Here is a 23563-nt window from a genome sequence, read left to right on the forward strand (position 1 = left end):
TATATTCCTTTTGATTTCAGGGATGGTGTTCATGAACTCTTTTCTTAGCTGCCCAGGAAGCTGATGTGTGCTGCCTCACAGAGGACTCTCTGGTCTGTACACACTCAACGGATGCTTACTTAAGAAACACATTACTCTGATGACTTTTCTTATCCACTTGACCTCAATCAGCACCAGCAGCAATTCTTCCTTCCAGCCAACAGTAAATGACAACAGCAGGAAGTTTTACTCCATAAAGCATTAAGAAGATATTTTAATGAAGGGGGGAAGGGAACCAAACAAAACTTAAAAACTTAGTCTTGTTTCTATTCAAAGACACCCAAAACTATCTTTTTCCCTGCCCATCCCTTCTAACTGCAACTTTATTTGTGACCATGTAATAAAGGCCAGTTTAAAGTTTTTGCTTTTTAAAAAGATTAAACCTTTTTAAAAAAGATTAAACAACCAAACTAGCAAAAAGTACTCAATACATACTTTCCTTATATCAAACAAGCTAATATTTCAGTACAATGTAACTATACAGAATATATACAATACACATATATATTCACAAAGCAAACACTATAGGCTCAGAACAGATTTGAAAAAACATGATATTCACATTGATTACAATAACTCTAAAAATGATTGTAACATTGAAACGGCACTTAGTATACAAAAAAGTCACAAAAATATATATATATATATATGTAGTCACCAAGAACTATGGTTCCTGTAAAATACTAATAGCCAGATACTAGTATATAAAATGTAAAGTTTCGACATCGTATACATTTTTAGGAAATAAAATCCAAAACCATTTTTGTTACTGTTGAAAGTCAAACATGCCAAATAACTTAGCTATGGCCACTGTCACCAAGTGAAGCCAAATGTGAATGAGATGATGACTGGATACATAGCTGGTGAACTAGAGCCTGGCACAGATACGAAAGCTGTTCTGGTTCTAGGAGAGGACAGAAGCATGAAAACATCCTTCTACAAAATTTAATTCACATTTCTTCTCCAGCATCACCTTCCCTCCCTCAAGGGTTTCACAAAATGCCAGGGCCCCAAAAGAATCATAATGCTATTAACTAGCAAGATAAACGTTTCTCCCACACTTCCTTGATGTTGGGCTACAGGTGCATTTTAAAGCATGCATCAGCTAAACAGGGCCGCCAGTCACCTTTCTGGAAGACTGTGGTACACACCTTCCTCCTCAGTTGGTTGTACTAGAAAGTACTCCAGTTTCTGAATGGAGCCATATCTATATGTCAGCTCTGTAAAATATTGAGCTACTGTAGCAGTAAATACAAAATTACAGAAAACAAAAACATTTTTATTAAAAATTCGTTTGTTACATCAAAACAACTTTTTTCCCCTTCCCTTCTGTTTCCTATAACCAGACATCAATCTCTTTTATCACTGAATTACATTCTATTATCTCAAATTGACTTTTTCATTATGCTGCTGTGGAAAAAGTTCAAATCCTGGAAAATTTAAATTTACTCTTAAAAATGGGAATACAGGAATTTTAAAGTAAAAAAAAGTCTGTTCTAAAAGTATCTCTCACAAATATATATATATTTAAATATTAAAATAGGCTACCTAGGATTTTTATAAAATGGCTTTTGAGAAGATAGCAGAGGCACAAAACGAAGCCATACGCCATCTTCCAACTGGACATAAGGTGCCACAAGGGTGCCCTACAAAGAGGCAGGCAATCTCTATCTGATGCAACAGGAGGCACCAGCAACAAGAGAAACATCAAACATATTATTGGGACATGAACTGAGATCAAATTGTACTCTAGTAGGGGCTGTGGTCTTTTTAAAAAATATCTTGAAATATAAGCACGAGAAGCCATTACTTTGTATAAGGAAGAAAATGACTAATCTTACTCCTGATTCAGCTGATGGCATTCACTTCAGGTACCTGAACGATGAACAGCAGTGCGACTTTCAATAACTCAATGGGCCACTCTCAGTATGAGACACTTTACATGGCATTTGTCAACTTGAAAATTAAACTGATGGTTGAAATAAGAGAAAGCTCTTACAGAAAATACAAAAAAAAAGTATTTCTAGAAAAAACAGGCGTTTCTAGGAATGGCACGAAAGGCTGCCCATCTTTAACTGAACACAACCTCCATGAATACAATTAATTTAGGGAAGACTGACCTTTCCTCAGCAGACTATGTACTTTGGTAATCTGAACATTCATTCACAGGACGATTTTTTAACCTGCTTACCTGAATGATGAAATTTGGATTTGGTTAGACTGGTATTTGGAAAAACAAGGACAATTTAATAAAATCTTGACAGGCCCTCACATCATCAAGCAGCAATTTTATCCATAAATCATCACGATTGAGCCTAGGGCTTTAGTTTAATCAGCAAAAAGTCAGTTTAAAAGAGAAAGGCAATAATCAAAGAATCTGATTTTTATAAACCAGGCACTTCAAACTGAAATTTAAAAATTTTAAGTTAAAAAAAAAAATTTTTTTTTAAGTTTTTGTTTTCAACCAATAGTCCAAACCTTTAAATTCTTTGTAAACTATTATGTACATAAAAACCTTGATGTTAGTTGGAACTGGCCTGGACCATATGCAGAGTGAGCTCTGTAGCATGTACATTTTAAGGCAGTCTCATTTTTCAGATACTGTCAATTGAGATGCTACCACCACCATCGCCTGACATCTCTGCAGAGACCATCCGTAAAGATATGGAACTTTTGCTTTTTTATCATAAAAATATAATCACTATGATGTAGTATAAATATCTAAGTGTATTAGTTGAGTATGAAGTTAAAGAAAAGTACAACTATAATGTCATGAAGAGTCATCCCATAATCTGACATAGGCTTAATTCCCCATTAATAAATCTCAACATGTTTATAATCTAAAAATGAAATAGCCATAGTATGTCCACTCCTTAGTTGAACCTGGATATTAATTCCACTTCATAGTTAATGTGAACCATTATTGCTTTGGCAATTAGACTTGCTGAGGACTTTCCAAATAAAAATACCCTATGTCACCAACATTCTGTCAGGCAAAAATGACACAAAGATAAAAATGGGTATAGACAAAATGAAGAATAACTTAAATTTGGATGATCTGCACCTAATGCCTGTAGGAGTACGCTTAGCTTTAATATTCCGCATAGACATGGTTACTCTAATTGAGAACCCATCCACCATTCTGTTCTGATTCAGAAAATCAAGTTTGTACATATGCTTCTCTCATTAACTCTCAAAATCTAAATTAAATCATCTTCTGTCAATAACTTACACTGAAAACAGCATTTACTATCTTTCAGCAACTTTGGGTCACTTCCTGATGTGAATTTTTCTCATTTTTTCCCCTCCCAATTAATACTAATAACTAGAAAACTACTCTCCCTCACTAGGATGTATACTCCAAAGCTATGACTTCACATTTTTGCTAGTTCTCTTCATCAATTCCCTAAATCTCAAAGTCCTTTCAGTTATAATTTTAGGATTGTTCATTCATCAAGTAGTAATTCTCTCCACGTGGTTATTCTAGCATACACTGCCATTACATTATAAGGTAATGTATTTCTCAGGGGCTACAAAGCTGAAAGAAAGCAAACCGTGATCTGACAATCTTCAAAATAAAAGCCACTGAAATAGATAAATGTCCTCTATTTAGATTAAGTATGAGAATAAAAATTAGTTAGAGGTAAAATAAAACTGAAAGAGTTAATACGGCTTCCAAAGGCTCCCAGGGAACCACTTATACATCAGGAGAGGCTGGCTCAGTAGTCAGAAGGTAACAGAGTTACCAACAGTAAGTACATTAGATGTGCTGCATAATTCTTTCCACTTGGTAACATATTTTAACAAAACAGAAGGGTTTTTTGTTTGTTTGTTTTTAAAACCTAAGGGCATGTGTCATAACAAGGAACCAGAATGTAAAGTTCTGTAAGCCAGAATGTAAGAACAAATGAGGCTATTTAAACATTTTAGTACACTTTATCTCACTGAAATTGAGAACTTTAAAAAACTGGTAATGTAATGAAATAGATAGCTAATTACTTAAGGATTACTTTCAAAATAAGAAACACTCATTTAAATATATTTGTGGGTGATAACCTCCATCTGCATCCCTTTCTTGAAAACTTAAAAAAAAAAAATGAGCACTAAATTTTTGTTTGTGAATTAGTGCAATCACTAACATGCCAAGTGCTTTCACTGTTAGAACACAGCCTTATAAAGTGGAAAGGATGCCTGCAGGTGCTGAAACACCCAGTACCAGAGCACACATCTCTGCTCATCTGTGAAGTATGTATAGCATACCTATTTGGTAGCTTTAAAATGAAAATAAATGTTTTTATTATATAAAATCCTTGGTTTAAAAAGGCAATTTATCTTGCATCCTAAAATTTAAGCCCTTTAAATATCACAAAGTTACCTCATGGGGCCTAATTTAAGCAAGATAGCTACGGTATTCTTTTATTTTTATTATTTTTTTAAAATATAAATTATTTATTTTAATTGGAGGTTAATTACTTTGCTATGCTATGCTATTCTAAACTGGAATTTTTTTAATGTTCAATTATACTGGTAATTTCTGATGATGAGACAATGTAACAGGTTTTCATCGCTTTGTATTTTTTTCTCCGTATATTCTGGTAAAAATTATACATCCAGGCATCCTTCTCTTAGATGAATTTTAAATAAATCTAAGTAACACTATATACAATTATTTTCTTGCAGCTTAGTTTCTTAAAACAGGCCCATAAGCTAAGTAACCTTAAACTATGTATCAAGAAAATGTAGAGCCTCACTGAAATAGAAAAAAAGGCCTTTGTTTATATCACATGTGAAGTATTAGTTACCTGTATTGGTAAGATGTGGGGAACAGACAACCAGCAATAAGCATTTTCACAGTAGGTCCAAATGTCTCATAAAACTTGGAAATCTGTATAATTTGTAATTACCAATGAAAGTCTAAAGTTTCCATTTGGGAAAAAATAGCCAGTGATGATAATCCTACATTCTGAGAACACAGAACACCTCAGAACAGGCAAAACTGTGCAGGATTCTCAGTACACAATTCTCAGGACAGGGGGTATGCTAAATTACTTTCAATCAACAAATCTCCAAGTTCTGATGTATCTTCTCATCAAGTCTATTTTCTTTCCTTCTTTTCTTCCTTCCTTATTCTAAAAAAAATAACTCTTAGAACTGAGGGCAACAATGACTCCTGGTTGTAATTTCACTTACTCTTGTCTTGTCCATATAAGATTTTAAAATTAACCTTGAGATTTATCTATTGGTAGGCATAACAGTTTCCAAAGAATCTATATAATATTAAAAATAAAAATTCCTGACCTTTCCAGTTGAGACACAGCAGTACCGCTATTAGTATCATATAGTCTTGCCGAAGAAAAGTAATTCAACCTACTGATAAAGACGCATAAATGATGGAGGGCAATCATAATCTGTATGTGTTCATTTTCCTTAAGGTACTATAGCTATTTGGGGAGCAAAAAGGAAACAACAGGTTCTTGAGTGAGAAAAGGAGTTGGAAACAAGTTAAAAACAGCAGAATATGAAAACAAAAAGAACATTAGCCTAAAAAAAACTTCAAGGAGTTCACTTTCCCTTTCTTTACATTTGTAAGAGATAAGTTACAGAATGAGCCAATCAAAAAATGAAACAAATCACTATAACTTAAAAAATTTTTATTGAGGTCTAGCACCCAGACAAAACTGAGATCTTGTGTTCTGAATAAGAAACTGTATTTTCTTTTTCTAATCTAAATCAGGTGTTTTCATAATGATTAAACTCTGGGTATATACATAGAAAAAAAGTTACTCAAAAGATCATTGTTCATGGACTCATGAAATTTAGGATCAAGGTAAGCGATGCTTTAACGGCACCAGGTAAAATATATACTCCAGTCTAAAGTATCATATGTATTTCAACTATAAACCAGGAAGTTTCATTTTCTTTTAGCAGCAAGAGGTAATATTCATTACCTTAAGGTTTTTAGTTTTTCTTTAGTCTTAACAATTTTTTCCCCCAAATAGATCTGAGTCACAGATCATCATTTTATAGCCTCTTCTCTTCTACATTATTGCTTACATTCTGTAAAAACTATACTAACTGCTTTCAATATGACATTTGGCAATGTCTAAAAATATTTTGGAATAAGGACAATATATCACTGTCACATGGTATTTTGTAAACAATCTTAGTTGGGTTAAGAACATAGCCTTAACAGAGAATTCTTTATTTTGTCCAAACAGCAAAATGAAAACATCCTCAATAATACACAAACCTATATATAAAATATAGAACATCTCCAGTATATTTCCTTTTTATGGGATCACGCCAAGTATAGGCAAAAGAAAGTACTGTTGACAGGGTAAGAATAAACTGATCTAGGCAATGACCTCATTAGCCAGGCATTAACATTCAAAGACCAGGTAAACAATGATTTTAACCAGAAAAGCAGTATGAGAGTTCCTATGAAGCTGAGATTCACACACTATATTCCCCATTCCTGGTCTCTTCATGCACAGCTTGACTCTTCTCAACCGTGGCTCTCTGCCGTCTTTCATAGAAGAAAGATAATTTGGAGAGTACTATTATAAAGGTACAGGGAATACCTATCCCAATACCAAACTTTCACCATAAAAAATTATAATGACAAAGCTTAAAAAAAAAAAAAAAAGAATACGTGGAATTTCAGAAGTACACACCCTAATAATTTTTAAGAAAGCTCACCATAAATATTTCCAGAAACAACAGGCTTTACAGAAGATTGTACAATGTCCTGTGTATAGGAGTAACATCTATTCAGGCCATTTGCCAAATTTGTTTAGTAGTATGTTTCTGGTGTACCCTTTCATTTCAGGAAGGTCAGTAATCATCTGATTTCTTCTCAACCTAATGGTATGTTGTTAGCCTACTCCTGATGACGGAAGAGGAAACTGATATAAGTGTGACGTCAACTGCTTCCTCTCCTTAAGTTTCAGGGTTTCTACTGTATTTCAACACCATGTTACTGTGCACTTACAGAAGCAATCTCTCAGTCACGAAAAGTAAAACATCAGTTGCAGGACTTACAAAGTAAAAAGGGAGATTTTTCCAAACCCTTTTTTTTTTGCTTAAAAAATTAAATTCAAATGTACAAGACCAAGCACAGGCACTTTCCAAAAATTAAAAATGAAGCCAAACTATGAAATTACTCAATAGTTATAGAAGACAGCTCTGATTTTGGGGGGTCATCTCTGGTTGCCTCGGCACAAGCACTGGTCTTTGGCTGCTCTGGCATTTCTTCCTCCTTTTCTGTCAGCCCAAGAGACCCCAAGGGAAAAGTGCTTTCACAATTCTGGGTCGAGGAGACCTGTGAAATTACAGGCATTTGAACAGAAGAGTTGCTTTCAAAACTGTGTTCTCCAAGATCATATTGAACAAGGGTCTCTTCTTGCTCCTGGTTTAAGTAGTCCGGTACTAGGAAATCACTAGGTAAGAGGCAAAGGATGAAACAGGGAGTTAATTTACAAGCCAAGAATAAATAAGACATAATAAAAAGACCTGATTTGTAAAACAAGATTGGGAATTTTCATTCTCTAATTCTTGAATGAAGATTATAACTCAGGAATTTTCAGCTTCTAAATTTTCCTAAATATGAGCCCAAACCATCCATTAGAACCCAAGTATATCAACTCTCCCTACCATCACGAGAGACAGATCACATTCAGTGTCACTGTGGACACCTAAACAGCCTTTCTCCTCCTATGGAGAAGAGTTTCTGTGCACAAAGCAAACGCAAATAGCATGTTCATTTAAACAAAGAGCATTTGAATAACTTATGTGTAACCTTTCTTGGATTATACACTAATTATAAGGTATATAAACATAGCTTTTTATTACTTCTTGGATATAGTTAAACTAATCCTCATGCATAAATGACCTTATATACAATCTACTATATAGAAAAATGTAAAAAACTACTTAGATGCTTTATTTAAATCTTTACTGTTGAACAAAAAAGTTCATTATACTTTATAATTTCAATATCTAATATACTTTAGGTTATTTTATAATTTTTCCACTATTAATAAAAAAATTGAAGTCTGCTCATTTGCAAAGCAATTTAAGATGTCCTCGGTTATAAAAGTCTTCATATGTTAAAGAGTGGAGGACAGAGGGCTCAGCACAGGGAAGATACAGAAAACAGCCTGTGCAGTTAACTGGGACACGATTTTAGTCCTGAACAAACTTTGATATGTTGTATATAATATAAGTTTAGTGATATAATAACCAGACACTAAGAGTCAGAAATGATTACATTTGGCAAAATGTCTGGCTTTAAGAGAAAAACAAAATCAATGCAGGAAAAAAATTTATAGAAAAATAAGATTATAAAAATAAAGGTGGTGTAAAATTTGATTTCATTTTATAAGAAACTAAGGATTCCTACAGATGTACAATTCTGATAAAGTATTAAAAATAGACAACAGAATTTTATATCTAGAGGAGACCTTAGCAATCATCTTTAAAGCTTACACATTATCCTTCTCTAAGTTCAAGCTTCTTCATCTGTGAAGTGATATGTTCAATCATACCAGCAGGGAGCGGCAGAGCCAGAACTAGAACCCGATCCTCAGCTACCCGATAAATCAGAAAGGTTAACTCTATCATAAATTTTTAATATTCAATGTATGGAGTTCTAAACTGAAAGAAAAAGAGGAAAACTTCATTTGATGTAAACTATCAATTACAGTTGCTGCTGAAGTTCCTCTCATTATTTAGAGAGGGAAAAAAAGGAGGAGTAGTCAAGAATTTAACCAACATCCAAAGAATGGGAAGTAATCCACTGTCACCAAATATCATCTGACATGGTAAATTTTCCAGTCAGGTCTATTTAAAATCGACTACAGAATTACTTTAACCTTATATTAAAAAAAAAACCAACAACAAACCCGCCCCCCAACAACCCCCCAAAACGCAAAACAAGTGGTCTATCTCTGTAGGAAAAGATTTCTAATGCCAACTATAAAAGTATTTAAAACTGTTTATACTTAGTAGAATTAGCAAAATTTTATCAGGAGAGCAGAGTGTTATTGGATAGTGGGAATTTTTAAGGAATGTGATTGATTAGCTGGCAACCTGATTAAAAAAACAAAACAAAGCACAGCAGGCTGCCCTAACAACAGGAAGAGAGAGTCTAGAAAGCAGTTTCCCTGGTTCGGTTTTCGTTGTGCACCTCACCTGCTCTGGAAGTAGTTTGCTAGCTCTGACGCTTCATGGTTCAGACTCCTCAGGTGCACGATTAAATTTCCAGAGTTGGTGAACATGGCGCCACATGTTTTGCACTCGTAAATCCGAGGCTTGCGGATAATGTGCCGGGAAACCCTCATGTGGTGTTTATATTCCCCGAAGGAAGTGAAAGTGGCACTACATATCTGGCACCGGAAACAGCGTTTACCTTCATGCTTTAGGCGATGCATCTTTAGCGAGTAAGCCCTGGTGAACTTTTTCCCACAGCGGTCACACTGAAATGGTTTAATTCCTATAAAATAAAGTGATACAAAATATTATCTAAAAACAAAATAAATGGAAATGTCATAAACTTCACAAATTTCTGAACTAATTTTGTAGCAACAGATAATCTGAAAAGATAAAAATCATCAGCAGAAACAAGTCCCAAATTCAGTATCTTAGAAAAAGTACAAAACACCTGAGAAGTCACTAGTGTTTGAAAAAGCAAGCAGGCAAGAAAGGCACCATGTGGCGGTGGGGTAATCAAATTGATATATACTCCATTTGATTTTTGAATTCTTCCAAATCTTCTCAGACTTCAAAATACAATTTAACAAGAGTATTTAAGCAGACCCCAATTCTTCACCTGTTATTATTTCATTTCATTAAAGTAGTAAGGTTTATATCAAGAAAATGTGTAAACTGATCAGTTATCTAATCTTAATTTCCTATCTCAGAGAAAAATGAGAAGAAAAAAGAAAATTCTAACATCTCTGAACATAATTAGTGATTGTAACAGAACTACCTTTGGTTAAGTTTTGGAGTACTTAATGTAATAGTGACATAAATATGTAGAAATTAATATATGAAATGTAAAGTGCATTTATGGTCTCTTCCAATTCATTATCACAGTTTTAGCAAAAAAATGTCAAAAACCTTCAAAACATAATCTGTTGATTCAACAAAGTCAAAGGGAATTAGTGTTAGCACAGGATTGTTAGACCTATCTGAAGAAGAGGAAAGTGAGACAGTTAAACAGCTGAGAATAGTAGCAAAGATTTCTTCCTTATCAGAGGCCAGTGTTCTACCTATAAGAATTTTATTGCCTTTATGTGAACACTGAACTTAAGTTTCAAGTATGTTCTACACATCATTTATCCAAAATCTTTTTTACGCTAAAATAATACTGCAAGGCTGGCTGAATAGGGCACAGAGAAATTTCTCAGGGCACAGAGAAATTTAGGATTGCACAATTAAAATAAAATTATTGTATTTAATTTTTAAAAACTTTTTATTTGGAATTACAAACTTAAGAAAAATTAGAATAGCACAGAGAACACCAATATATGCCCTTTTAACCCCATTTGCTTTACCAAATGCACTTGTGCTTTCCTCCCTCACATATACACACACAAGTATCTGATCTCTTTTTCACGTATGTCGTGTGCACATCACACTTGCCCCCAGTTCCAATCAGAAGACTTATTTATGCCTGTGGCCAATGTATTAAGTAAATATCTTTCTCACAATGTCACAAATCAGCAACAGAACTGAATTTATCTGTTCTCACTAGATTTCCCAGAGATATACTTTTTCCTAACTCAAAAGCATCTGTTTACTATTTTTAACTGGAATTCCAAAATAAAATGTTCTAGAGGGTTCATTTATGCCACAAGAGGAACGATGGCATTACCTGAGTGGATCAGCATGTGCTGCTTCAGGTTCTGAATACGGGTGAATCGCACCCCACACGTTGGACACTGAAAAGGTCTATCTGGACCATTGGGACTTGGCCGTTCTGTGCTGCTGGTGGAAGGAGCAATGTAGAGTTGGTAGGGATACTGAACATTTTCCAATCTAAAAAACAGACCAAAGAAGGCAACCAGGCTCTGATTTTTAAGTTCAATAAACAGTTCTGCACAAGTTTAAATGAACAAAAGGAAATAAATTTAAAAGTTAGATTACAAGATTCATTTATAATAGGAAAAAGTGTTACTGTCCAGAATGTCCAACATCCTAAGTTAAGCAAAGACATGTGACCAAGATCATATAAACGATTTTTACTTTAGGTATCCTTAATCTAATAATCCTTTTGTTCCTACTACTGCTTCAATTCAGGCTCTGGTCAATATATGGCTATCTCTTTCTATTTTGCCCCACACCCCTTTCACGGTGATCTGATTAAATCAGTCTCTTGATAACAGTCCTGTGATGGCTCACTGCTATCTTTAGAATGAAGCCATACAAGACTCCTCATGATCTGGGTCTGTATACTTTTCCAGTCTCATTTCTTGTCATACTCCCCAAACATACCCCTACCAAGCAGTTCCTCCTTAACACTTCTCTCTCAGTGCTATGCTTTCATATATTTAACTTCCTCTACTTGCCTACCCTTTTTGCTTAGATAACACACCAGTCATTTTATGAGATGTAGCCAAGAAGTTAACCTCCTCCTCCTGAAAGCCTTCCTTGATTCATTAGTGATTTAGGTAGGTACTCTCCTATGCAAAGCAATAGACTCCTCTGCAGACCACTCATGATTATCTGCTTACTTGTCTGTTTTTAACCTCTCTCCTGGCCCCACTGTTGGTGTGACCTCTTTGAGGACAAGGGTAACGTTTCATTTCAATATCCCCACCACTCAGAGAGTATCTAGTACAGAACAGACAACCCCATTCATGTTTGAAATTAAGGAAGCTAGGCATATTTACATTTGCTTACACCTTCAATAATGTACTCAAAGGACTCTGGTTCACAACCTGCTCTACCAGGTTATCTTCTCAAATACAGTAAATCATGTTTGAATTCTTTGAATCCTTCGAGTTTTCAATAAACACACTTCTTAAAGTCTGTCCTGGACTCTAATGATGAGGAGTTACTGCAGTGAAGTTTTATATTCAGTGGTCAGAGACAGACAATAAGCACACAAAAAAATGATCAGAACAGAGAATTAAAGTTGAGTGACCCAACAATGATTGGTGCTGTTTTACTTTAGACTGGTGGTCAGGAAAAACCTTCAGAACTGACAGTGATCTGAAGAATGAAGAAAGAGGGAGCAAAGTAAAAATTAGGGAAGAAAGCATTTGAGGCAAAAGAAAGGCCTTAAAATGGCAGGCCTGCAAACCAGAACAAACATGGACTACTCCAGGAACTGAAGGTCAGCATGGCCAGAACGTGGTCTGTGAGGAGTGTGGTCTGAAGGGCGTCAGGCTAGAATCACATCGTGTATGGCTTTCAAGGCATGGCGAGGAGTTTCGATTTAAGAATCTACTCATTTCAATCCCAAAGAAAGGCAATGCCAAAGAATGCTCAAACTACTGCACAACTGCACTCATCTCACAAGCTAGTAATGTGTAAAATTTTCCAAGCCAGGCTTCAACAGTTTGTGAACCATGAACTTCCAGATGTTCAAGCTGGATTTAGAAAAGGCAGAGGAACCAGAGATCAAATTGCTAACATTGGCTGGATCATCAAAAAAGCAAGAGAGTTCCAGAAAAACATCTACTTCTGCTTTACTGACTACGCCAAAGCCTTTGACTGTATGGATCACAACAAACTGTGAAAAATTCTTCAAGAGATGGGAATACCAGACCACCTGCCCTGCCTCTTGAGAAATCTGTATGCAGGTCAAGAAGCAACAGTTAGAACCAGACATGGAACAACAGACTGGTTCCAAATCCGGAAGGGGGTATCAAGGCTGTATATTGTCACCCTGCTTATTTAACTTATATGCAGAGTACATCATGAGAAAGGCTGGACTGGTTGAAAGAACAAGCTGGAATCAAGATTTCCAGGAGAAATATCAATAACCTCAGATATGCAGATGACACCACCCTTACGGCAGAAAGCGAAGAAGAACTAAAGAGCCTCTTGATGAAAAGTGAAAGAGAGTGAAAAAGTTGGCTTGAAACTCAACATTCAGAAAACTAAGATCATAGCATCCAGTCCCATCACTTCATGGCAAACAGATGGGGAAACAGTGGGAACAGTGACAGACATATACCCAAAATCACTGCAGATGGTGACTGCAGCCATGAAATTAAAAGATGCTTGCTCCTTGGAAGGGAAGTTATAACCAACCTAGACAGCATATAAAAAGCACAGACATTACTTTGCCAACAAAGGTCCGTCTAGTCAAGGCTATGGTTTTTCCAGTAGTCATGTATGGATGTGAAAGCTGGACTGTAAAGAAAGCTGAGCGCCGAAGAATTGATGCTTTTGAACTGTGGTGTTGGAGAAGACTCTTGAGAGTCCCTTGGACAGCAAGGAGATCCAACCAGTCCATCCTAAAGGAGATCAATCCTGAATATTCATTGGAAGGACTGATGTTGAATCTGAAACTCCATTACTTTGGCCACCTGATACAAAGAACTGACTCATTTGAAAAGACCCTGATGCTGGGAAAGATTAAAGGCAAGAGGAGAAGGGGATGACAGAGGATGAGATGGTTGGATGGCATCAATGACTCAATGGACATGAGTCTGAGTAAACTCCAGGAGTTGGTGGTGGACAGGAACGCCTGGCATGCTGCAGTCCAAGGGGTCACAGTCAGACACGACTGAGGGACTGGACACTGAACGGACTGGACACTGAACTGAACTACTGGAGAATTTAAAGAGTTTGCTACTTAGAACAGCAACACAATCTGACTTAATGTAAAAAACAAAATTCTGGCTGCTACATGGAGAAGGACTGGAGTAGAGGGGATCATGAAATCAGGGGCCAGTTGAAGGTTACTGCAGTAGTCAAAGCAAAAGGTGGTGGTGACCTGGGCTGGGGTGGTTGCAGCAGAGCTAGAGGAAAAGTGGATTGACAAGGAACATGTTTTGGATGCAGAGCAGAAAGGACTTGTGGATTAAATACACGGGTGGGTGTGAGGGAAAAGTATCAAGTATAATTCACAGAGACGCTGCTGAAGAAATCTGGGCTTGATAATGACACAGTTTACTGAGACAGGAAGACTAGAAGAGCAGGTCTGAGGGAGGAGGCTGGAGCACTGTCTTGGTCTTAAGTCTGAAATGGCCCTGCTACATCTATGTGAGGATATCAGCAGGAAGGGTCAATGTGAAGACAATGACCTGGGAATCACGAGTATAAGGAAAAGGGTTTGGTGAACTGTTTTGGTCGCAGGACAGGTGTAATTATTTTTGGCTTTGCATACTGCATGATCTCTATTTCAACCACTCAATTCTGCCATCCACAGACACAGCATGGTTGTGTCCCAATAAAATTTGATTTACAAATAAAGGTGGTAGGAGAATTGGCCTGTGGGCCACAGGTTTGCCAACACCTGAAACAGATACTATTTAAAGCAATGGAGCTGGGAAGTTTAAGAAATACCTGAAAAACCTTGTCTAATTTATTGGCTACCTCATGATTACAAAATATATAGAAGTCAGGTTTCAGTAAACTTTTATGTAATCCTAGATAAAATGCTTGGATTCAGAATTACATGCGGAACCCTTACAAGAAAACGTCCTACTGTGTTGGTACTAACCGATCATCATCATCTACGTGAGCGCTGGTGCTAGAAGTGCCCTGAAGCGTAGGCAATCCCTCCGTGATGCCTTCATCTACTGAGCCTGTGAACAAGAGGACAGCTGTCAGTACTCTGGTGAAATAAATAAACCAGGATATATAAATTGCAAGCTCTGTCTCTAAGACTTTGAACAAATTATCTACATGTGATTTTAAAAATCATGTGTAAAACAACAGATTCTTATATTACTACTTAAATTCTTTGGATTATTTGAGTATTTAATTTTACAAAGGAGCACAGAAATTCAAATATAAATGAAACAAAAATTGACATAAAATTAACTAATGTAACATTTAAGGAATCACTGACAAGTTTTGTTTTTAAAGACATTTTATGGTGACACACAGCTGACTTGTTGTACATACACCTTTTACACAAAATTAAAAAGACAGCTGTAGGGTGAACATGTGTACAATATTCTCACAAACCTTAACACACTACACTGGCAGCATCCTTAAAGTCCCCATTACCCTTCCCTGATCACAAACCCCTCTTTCCAAGAGCAACCATCATCCTGTTTTTCACGGTAATAACTTGTTTCCTTTTCTCCTCACCCTTCTTCATTTTTTTGGCTGTGACATGTGGCTTGCGGAATATTCCCTTACCAGAGATTCAACCAGCACCCCTAACAGTAAAAGCGCTGAGTCCTAACCACTGGACCACCACGGAATTCCCTGTTGTGAGTATTCTTGTACAACAGTGCATGTACGCATGGTTTTTATTCCTATGGTATCTAAATCAGGAATGGATTTGCTTGGTCATAGGATATATATTTTTTAAACTTCATGTATTTGTTGAACCCTTCCCTGGTGGCTCAGTTGGTAAAGAGTTTGCCTGCAATCCGGAGACCGGGGTTCAATCCCTGGGTCAGGAAGATACCCTGGAGAAGGAAATGACAACCCACTCCAGTATTCTTGCCTGGAGAATTCCTTGGACAGAGGAGCCTGGTGAGCTAGTCCATGGGGTCACAAAGAGTCAGACACGAATTGAGTGACTAACATTTTAACTTTCTATGAAATGCTTCAAGTCTTGCTACTGAGTTGCCCTCTTCATTATAAAAGTTCTTTTCATGTTTTGGATACAAAGTCTCTATCAGTGAAAGATGTTACAAATATTTCCCCCTCTTCCATGACTTGTCTTTTCATGGTTTCTTTTGATGATGCAAAGATTTATACCTTAACTGATCAGTCTTTTCCTTTATGGTTATGGCTTTGGGGGCTTGTTTTTAAAAATCCTTTCCTATCTCAAATTACTTTTATGAAAGATTTAGATTTTGCCCTTGACACGCATATCTTTCTTGAACACACCTGGAGTTGATATTGTGAAGGGAACACACTTACTGAAAAGTCTGTCTTTTCTTCTCTGCCCTGGAGAGCTCTAAATGCATGGGTTTGTTTCCAGGTTCTCTACTAGTTCCATCTGCTGGTCTATATTTGCATGAATGCCACGCTGTACTTACTGCAGTTTTAGAATAATCTTGATGTCAGGCTGAGTAAATCCTCTTACCTTGTTCATTTGCTTCCTGAATATCTTTGCATTTCTTTATACATTTTAGAATTAACTTATTGAATGTAAGTGATAATTATTTAATTTCTCCCTTTCTATCAGTTTGGAAATTACACAATCTTTTCCGATTGACTTTACTGGTTGCTTTGGAAATTAGACACATACTTACCAAAATTGAGAGAAAACTTTACTTCCGCCTGGACAATAGAAGGATCTTAGAAATTTTAACTTCATTTCCCATATACACCCATTTTGCAATTTACAAATTACTGCCTGACATTTTACTTCTTTTGGATAAAGCCTCTACTTTTTCATATAAGCAATGTTTGTCCACATCTGTTCATGTTTACCTTTGCTCTTCATTCTTTTGTATATTAAACCTTCCATGTTCACTTTACATCTACCTGTAGTCTACCCTTAAATGTTTCTTTAGTGATGATATTCTGAATCATTTTTCTTTGAGAATGCATTTCACCTTCATTCTTCAAAGATACTCTCACTGTGTGCAGACATCTAGATTCACATTAATTTTCCTTAGCACATTAAAAAGATCATTTCATTGGTCTCTAACGTTATTAAGAAGTTAAATATACCTATGTTTGTACCATCCATAAGCCTTACCCTCTTCTACACCTGTGTTCTGATGGTTAATTTATGTGTCAACATACTGGGCTAAGAGGTAACCAGAGAGCAGGTAAAATATCACTTCCAGGTGTATCTGTGAGCATGTTTCCAGAGAGATTAGCATTTTGGTAGACTGAGTAAGGAGAATCATCTTCACCAATGCAGGTGGGTATTATCCAGTCTGGTGATGGGCTGAACAGAACACAAAGGTGAAAGAAGGGCAAACTGCTCTCTGCTTGAGCTGAGACATCCGTGGTCTCCTGCTTTTGAACATCAGTGCTTCTGGTTCTCAGGCCTTTGGTCTTGAACTGGGACTGACACTACCAGGCCTGAAGTTCCCAGGCCTTAGGATTTGCGCTGGAACTACACTTCCGGCTTTCTTGGCCTCCACGCAGAAGACAGCAGACTCTGGGACTTCGAGTCCTCCAGTGTCATGTGAGCGCATCCCCCGCTGCCGCCTCACCCTGCATATGCCTCTGCCTATCCGTCCTACTGGGTTTGTTTCTCTGGAGAACCCTAACAGTTTGTCTGTGCAGCGCTTGGGTGGTTTCTTCTAATTTATCTTCTGATTCAACAATTCTCTCTTCTGCTCAATTCAACCTGCTGCCAAAATATTTGATTAGCCATGGTTCCTTTGGGCTGGTTGTTTCTGACAGTGGTTATTGCCCTTGAAAACACCCTGGAGAAGACTGACTTGCTGAGGGGAGGATGAATGTGCCCTCTTCCAGAAAAGGTTTGTTTGCCTCTGTGAGGTTCCTGGAAGGTAGGCATTATCTAAACCAATTTACTGTTTTGAGATTCCTTGGCCTCGCCTGCAAGGAACAAGCAAGACAGAAATCTGCAAGAGTTCTATCTATCATTCTCAGGGGTGCATTTTTTCCCCTTTTCATCTTTTAGGCAGCCCACTGCCAAGGTAGCAGTCTCCAAAGTTCCCCTGGAGTCTGAAGGAAGGTGAGCAGGTGTAGTCCTTGTGGTATGTGAACTCTGGGGCTCCTACTTCATGCATGCGCCTTCTCTAAGACTTTGCAGCTTCCATATGCTCTGGGTTGACCTCTGTCTCCCTCACCTTTAAGCTGATGAACCAAAGCCCATTGGTGTTTTGTCAAATGTCTAGGGAAAAACAGGTTTTAGTGCTCTGGTGAGTACTTACCTCTCCAGGTCAGACTCTTCCTTAAAATTAACCCTGATCATCTTTTCAAATACCTTAAAAGGTGACTTTAAAAAAAGGTATTTTTGTTTTCAATGGGAGGGTAGATCCAAACAATCTCGCCAGTTCTCATCAGGTGTTGAACTTGGTCGATGTCTCTACCACGTGCAGAAAGCTGTGCTGCCCCAACTGAACCAAGGAGCCTCTGCAGCTGTACACTCTTCTGGTGGCAGTGTTGTAACAAAAGCTAAAATGTACTAACTGTAACAGTTTGTACAACACCACATACACGTGAACATTTAATAAACATCATCTGTTAACAGACACGTAAGATTAAATCTCCTTTCAGTGAAAATTTAGAATCCAGCACCACTTCAGTTTTCCCTCTTGGAACACTTGAACCAGGTGACATCAGGAAATGAATACGCTTTCTACTTAAGTAAAATTCTCCTAAAAAACTAACCTAATCCCTTTTAAGGCATCCAAACTTTATTTAATCATTTGCACTACAAAATTTGTGCCAGAATTGTACTTTGCCTTGACTTCTTAAATATAGAACATTAAATATAACTTTTTCTTGTTTCTTGATGACTCAAGAACACCGTTACACCTTGTTCCAAAACACTGACAGAGGCTTCTGAAAGGAGACAAGACCCTATGTGTTTACATTAATCCCCGACTGCACCTCTATTCCTTCTGCCCCCATGCTCTCTCTCCCTTACTGGTTTGTGTTTGGCATTTCAGTGCATGCCTTTTCTTTTTCTCTTTCCCTTACTGTCAAGACATTTATGCCTTTTCCCTATGCCTACTTATCCAACTTATTCCTGATCCTTCTCATTGGTTTTTAAACCAGATGTGGGTTGGAAGACCAGATTATGCTGCATTTTGTTTAAGAAAGAGCTCTTGTCAATTTCTTCCCATTGTCACTTTTTCCTTTAAAGAAGAGGGAACTCTAACATTTCAATCTGTCCTAAGATAAAAACTGGAAAAGTCTTGGTATTTGGACCTGGTCACCATGGACACACACACAAATCTACTTTATAGTATTCTGCAGTTGTTCAGAATGCAGGCAACATTAAAGCTTTTAGGTAAAGATTTGCCAAAAAAACCAAAAAGCCTAGCGGTGTGATTTGGGCAGGCCACGAAGACTGACCTAACTGACATATGACCACCAGGCAAGGCAAGCTATAATACTTCAGGAGAGGGTGGGGTCATGGTGAGGTAGAAATAAAACCCACTGTGCTTCGGATTGATTCTGGTATTACCAAGAGTTTGCTTTAAAAGCTGGTCAAAAAGAACTAAAATGGAGAACAAGACATACCTAACAGATGGTCCCTCTTAAAACAAATCTACTTCCACATTCTAAAATATCTAAACCTTGGCCTCTGGATCCCTAACTTGATGGATAGTAAGGATGGAAAGTAAAACAAAGGGCACTCTCTTCTTGTCCGTGACACATTAAATGTGCCAAAAGCTAAAAATAAAAACCATTTCAAGCTAAATTAAGAGTTAAAACAGACTTTTAGAAATCTATCCATACTGTGGGCATTTTAACACATAGTGTTGTATCAGTTACGCAACACTACACAAAAATAAATCTTGTAAATTTTTTTTTTCCTGACATGATGGTTTCTGCCCATCAATGCAAGTAATCATATTAATTGGAATGTTACTTGAACCGATTTAATAGTACGATACACAGCATTTACTTTGTTGAGGTAATACTGATGTTTCTTAAATTATTAAAACAAAGTTTCCTTTCTAAACTATAAGAATTCTGCTCTCAGTGGTATGGGGATTAAGAATTCTGACTTACCAGCTTTATATGTTAAGGCTATCTTATCAAGAGAGAATACTCTCTCCTACCATTAAGGAGTGCTGTTCCATCAAAATGAGTCTTGTTTTTGCTAACCATTGTTTAAGTACTTAAGACGCTTAAAAAACCCTTCTGGTGGTGAGAAATAATGACAGTGGTCATTTACTACTGAGCATTTACCATATGCCAGCCACTGCTCTACATGTGTTAAACACACCTTATTTCATACTTGTGAAAGAGGAACTGGCTTGACACTGACACGTTTTTCTATTGGACATAAAACAACCTCACAGAACACCAACATCAGACCCTGTCACACTGGTCTCAAACACATAACTTTTTTTAAGCACAGACAAAAACAAGGTTATTGTGCAATCATAAAAACTGAACCTCCCCTTGCAAAAGTAATGGATGTCCCTGCTGCTCTAGGTTCACTTTGGTCTGCATTCCTAGATCTCTGTTAAGATTCTCCGTCAGTCATCTGTGCTTTCTGACACCACCAGTCCCTGAGCAAACCTCACTTCCTTGAATCCTCCTTGCAAATACATAACACAAGCCCAAACCTTCTAGGTCCTTTCTAACACCTTCTTATGAAGAGCCCTGAAGCCCTCCACCGCCTCCCCCCCCAACCCCCTACAGTGTGTGATCTCCCACACTGCAAATGGGCACTGAATTCAACTTGCTGAATTATAGGTGGCTCCTGGTGGTCTCCGGCAACAGGGCACTGGCAGAAATGCAGGGCTCATGGACATCTGGCTGAAGTTCTTACTGCCTTGCATTGGAAACCTCGATAACAAAGTGTCTCTCTAAAACTCCTTTTGAGGTGCAACCTGCCTTTGGCTAGGAGGTAAGTTCATGCTGAACTGAGCTCAAATATTTCACTGAAGCCCTTTAGTATTGGGTTTATTGCGTTTTTCTAGAAAAAGGTGTCTGGAGAATATATGGGTTATCCAGTTAGACTTGTCACTGTTCCCTGATGAAACTATTTTCTGACCTTCTAACACCTGCTCCTATAATCTATTGAGTGTTGACTCGCATCTACAAGAGGAATACACTGTAATGAGAGGATAGACACAGATAAGATCAGTCCCTATAAACTGGCCCTGGAGGCTGAGGTCAGAAAGACCACTGACTGGCAAAAACATTTCAAAACTTTATAAGGGATGACATATATGAAAATCTTGAGAATATAATGTAAAATGACTGACGTCAGTCAGAAAAGACTACACACTGCTGCTCTCATTTATAGGAAATACCCACCACAGGCAAATCCATACCGACAGTGTATAAGCAGTTATCTGGGACTAGGGGTGGGTCCTGGAGAGAGGGATTGCAGGGTTTCTTTTGGGGGGATGACTATACAACTCTGTGAACATACTAAAACTCACTATAGTATAAACTTTTAATGGGTGAATTTTATGATATTTAAGTTGTATTTCAATAAAGATGTTTAAAAAAATCTTATAAGGACCTGACTTCAAGTTTGTCTTCGTGTCCCGAGAATTGGTTTGCTTAGTTTCAAATGCCCAGAACCAGATTTTGTCTCATCCCTGGCCTCTGTAACTGGAAATAAAAAATTACACAAGCATTATTCTTGTGGACTGCTACAGTTCTCATGAGGTGTCTCAATCTGAAATTGCATCTCTCTCTGGCCAAACATCTGCTTCCTTCATGCTTTCTCTGTAACTAACACGTTACACTTATCTCTCAGCTGACTCAATTTCACCAAGGACAATTCGGAGTTGGAAGTAGCCATTTGTGGGGAGCTTCAGGCATGAACAAGATCGTTCATTTGTGATACATCAACACTGTACCAACACTGCAGCAGGGACTTCAAGAGGTACCCCCATGGATGCTGCTGGTGTATGGTCCTCCTGGCACTGACACAACCTTGGTTAAGACAGGGACAAGAACAAAGCACTGAGGTACACTTTTAAACACCTTCAAATGAGCTATCAGTTGTTTATTGTTTACTTTTAAGGTAGACTGAGGCTTCCTCATGCTAAAGAGCTACGCTATAATGGCAGAAGAAAAATGAGCAGATTCTGTATTCCTGACTAGGAAATAGCAACTATTTCTCAAGTAATAGGACCACACATTACACTGATGTTGCTTTGAAAAAACCCCATAAGCATGACCTTTTAAAAACACAGACTCTCCAACATCCCCATCATCCACAAACGTTAAGAGAATAAATGGAATTCTAAAACTATATTTATCAAAGCACTTAAAAACCCTCAAACTTCCACAGTCCTAAGTACTGCCAAGAGTCTTGATGGCAATAAGATAAATCATCTCTAAGATCCACAAGGTGACCCCTTATGTAGTAACAGTACATTCCTTTTTCAGGTGGGAATTTTGGTTTAAATCTTAGGTGCTACCTGATTACCAACTAATACAATTAAATACTACAATGATATTCCAGGTTTATCACAAACACAGAAGAGCCTATGAATGATTTAAAGTCTGGAGTTTTGGTCTTCTGGAAAAGATGGCACCAGAGAAAACTTTCCACTGGTATCTATAGAAAGGAACTGATAGGTTGCTAACCACTGGTTCAGCAGTAACAGTTCGAGGGGACATTCATTGGATTCTTTCAAGTTTCTAACTTGAAAGACATCACATCCTTCTGACTCCTGTACATCCATTCCCTCTAAGGAATTCTCCAGAAGATAATGACCTCAAAAGTGGACAGCTCCTACCCAAGATGGCAAAATCAGATTAATTTTCTGACTCTTTAGTACTCTTCTCTTTACTATTAATCATTCCTATTAAAGCCAATACGATCTTTCATCTTCATCCTATTGTTTCTGACCTCCTAAGATCTTCTTCTGCCACTTAAGAAAAAACCTCTTGTACCCCCACCCCAGACCACAGTCACTAATATGAATTTAACAGATTGTTGGATCTATTATCCTCCATCTGACCCTGCTGACAAAAATTTAATAACTGTTCTTTTAAGCACCACAGAAGTAGATTCCTTTATAGGCAACATTATATATCATATTCCAGCCTTCAGCCACAGAGAAATGGACCCTGACCTCAAATCAACATGCTTCTGCTGCAATTACAATCCTAAAAGCAAGACCTGTTCAGTCAGAAAGACCAGAATCCTGGGACCATCCCAATTATGATAGCCAGTTGGTTCTCTTCAGAGACACTTGAGTCTGACTTGCAGAAACTGTTTAACTCCATTCAAAGAATCTGTCCATTTTAAGGGACCAAAACTGCCTCACTCCTGCTAGTGACCAGTTCTTATACTTTCAATACGCCCACTACTAGAACACTACTTCTATGTGGACACGGGGTTGACGCAAGCTTGCTGCACACTAACTTATCCTGTACAGTTAGCTAATTGTTAGGGATTTTCAGATATTCAAACCACCATCTCAATGTGTTCAACTCCAGGTGTATTCCTGGCAGTCTTGCTGGAGAGCACTGACATACAACAGAGAGTTAAGACTACCATTACTTTACGGTTATGGAAACCTAGTGAGGCTCAGTGACTTGTTCAAGTCACACATCTGATAAGTGGCAGAAACTGAGAGCAGATTCTAGACCTGCCTGACTCCAAGTCCTCAACTTTTAATCATTTCCCCATACTGCATATACGCTCAGTGTTGCAAATTCCTCCATCATTCTAACTGCTCACCTCAACAAGTTTATCTATTCACTACTGCTACCAAGAAACTGTCAAACTATTTCTCAA

General features: G+C 37.5%; 1 protein-coding gene across 6 annotated transcripts in view; it reads right to left on the bottom strand.

The window, feature by feature from the left end:
• Positions 1-233: 233 nt before the first annotated feature.
• Positions 234-23563, bottom strand: part of ZBTB44 (zinc finger and BTB domain containing 44) — a 59188-nt gene continuing 35858 nt past the window's right edge. For 2 of the 6 annotated variants that reach the window (XM_061406481.1, XM_061406480.1), the window contains exons 3-6: positions 14720-14804; positions 10916-11079; positions 9232-9532; positions 234-7478 (exon numbers count right to left, since the gene is read on the bottom strand). In XM_061406481.1, coding sequence (XP_061262465.1) covers positions 7199-7478; positions 9232-9532; positions 10916-11079; positions 14720-14804 — 830 coding nt within the window. In that variant the 3' untranslated portion in view covers positions 234-7198. The remainder of the gene's footprint in view (positions 7479-9231; positions 9533-10915; positions 11080-14719; positions 14805-23563) is intronic. The other 4 variants (XM_061406484.1, XM_061406485.1, XM_061406483.1 and 1 more) reach the window with 4 other exon arrangements.

Source organism: Bos javanicus, chromosome 29 (genome assembly GCF_032452875.1).
Source record: "Bos javanicus breed banteng chromosome 29, ARS-OSU_banteng_1.0, whole genome shotgun sequence".
NCBI classification, from domain to species: Eukaryota; Metazoa; Chordata; class Mammalia; order Artiodactyla; family Bovidae; genus Bos; species Bos javanicus.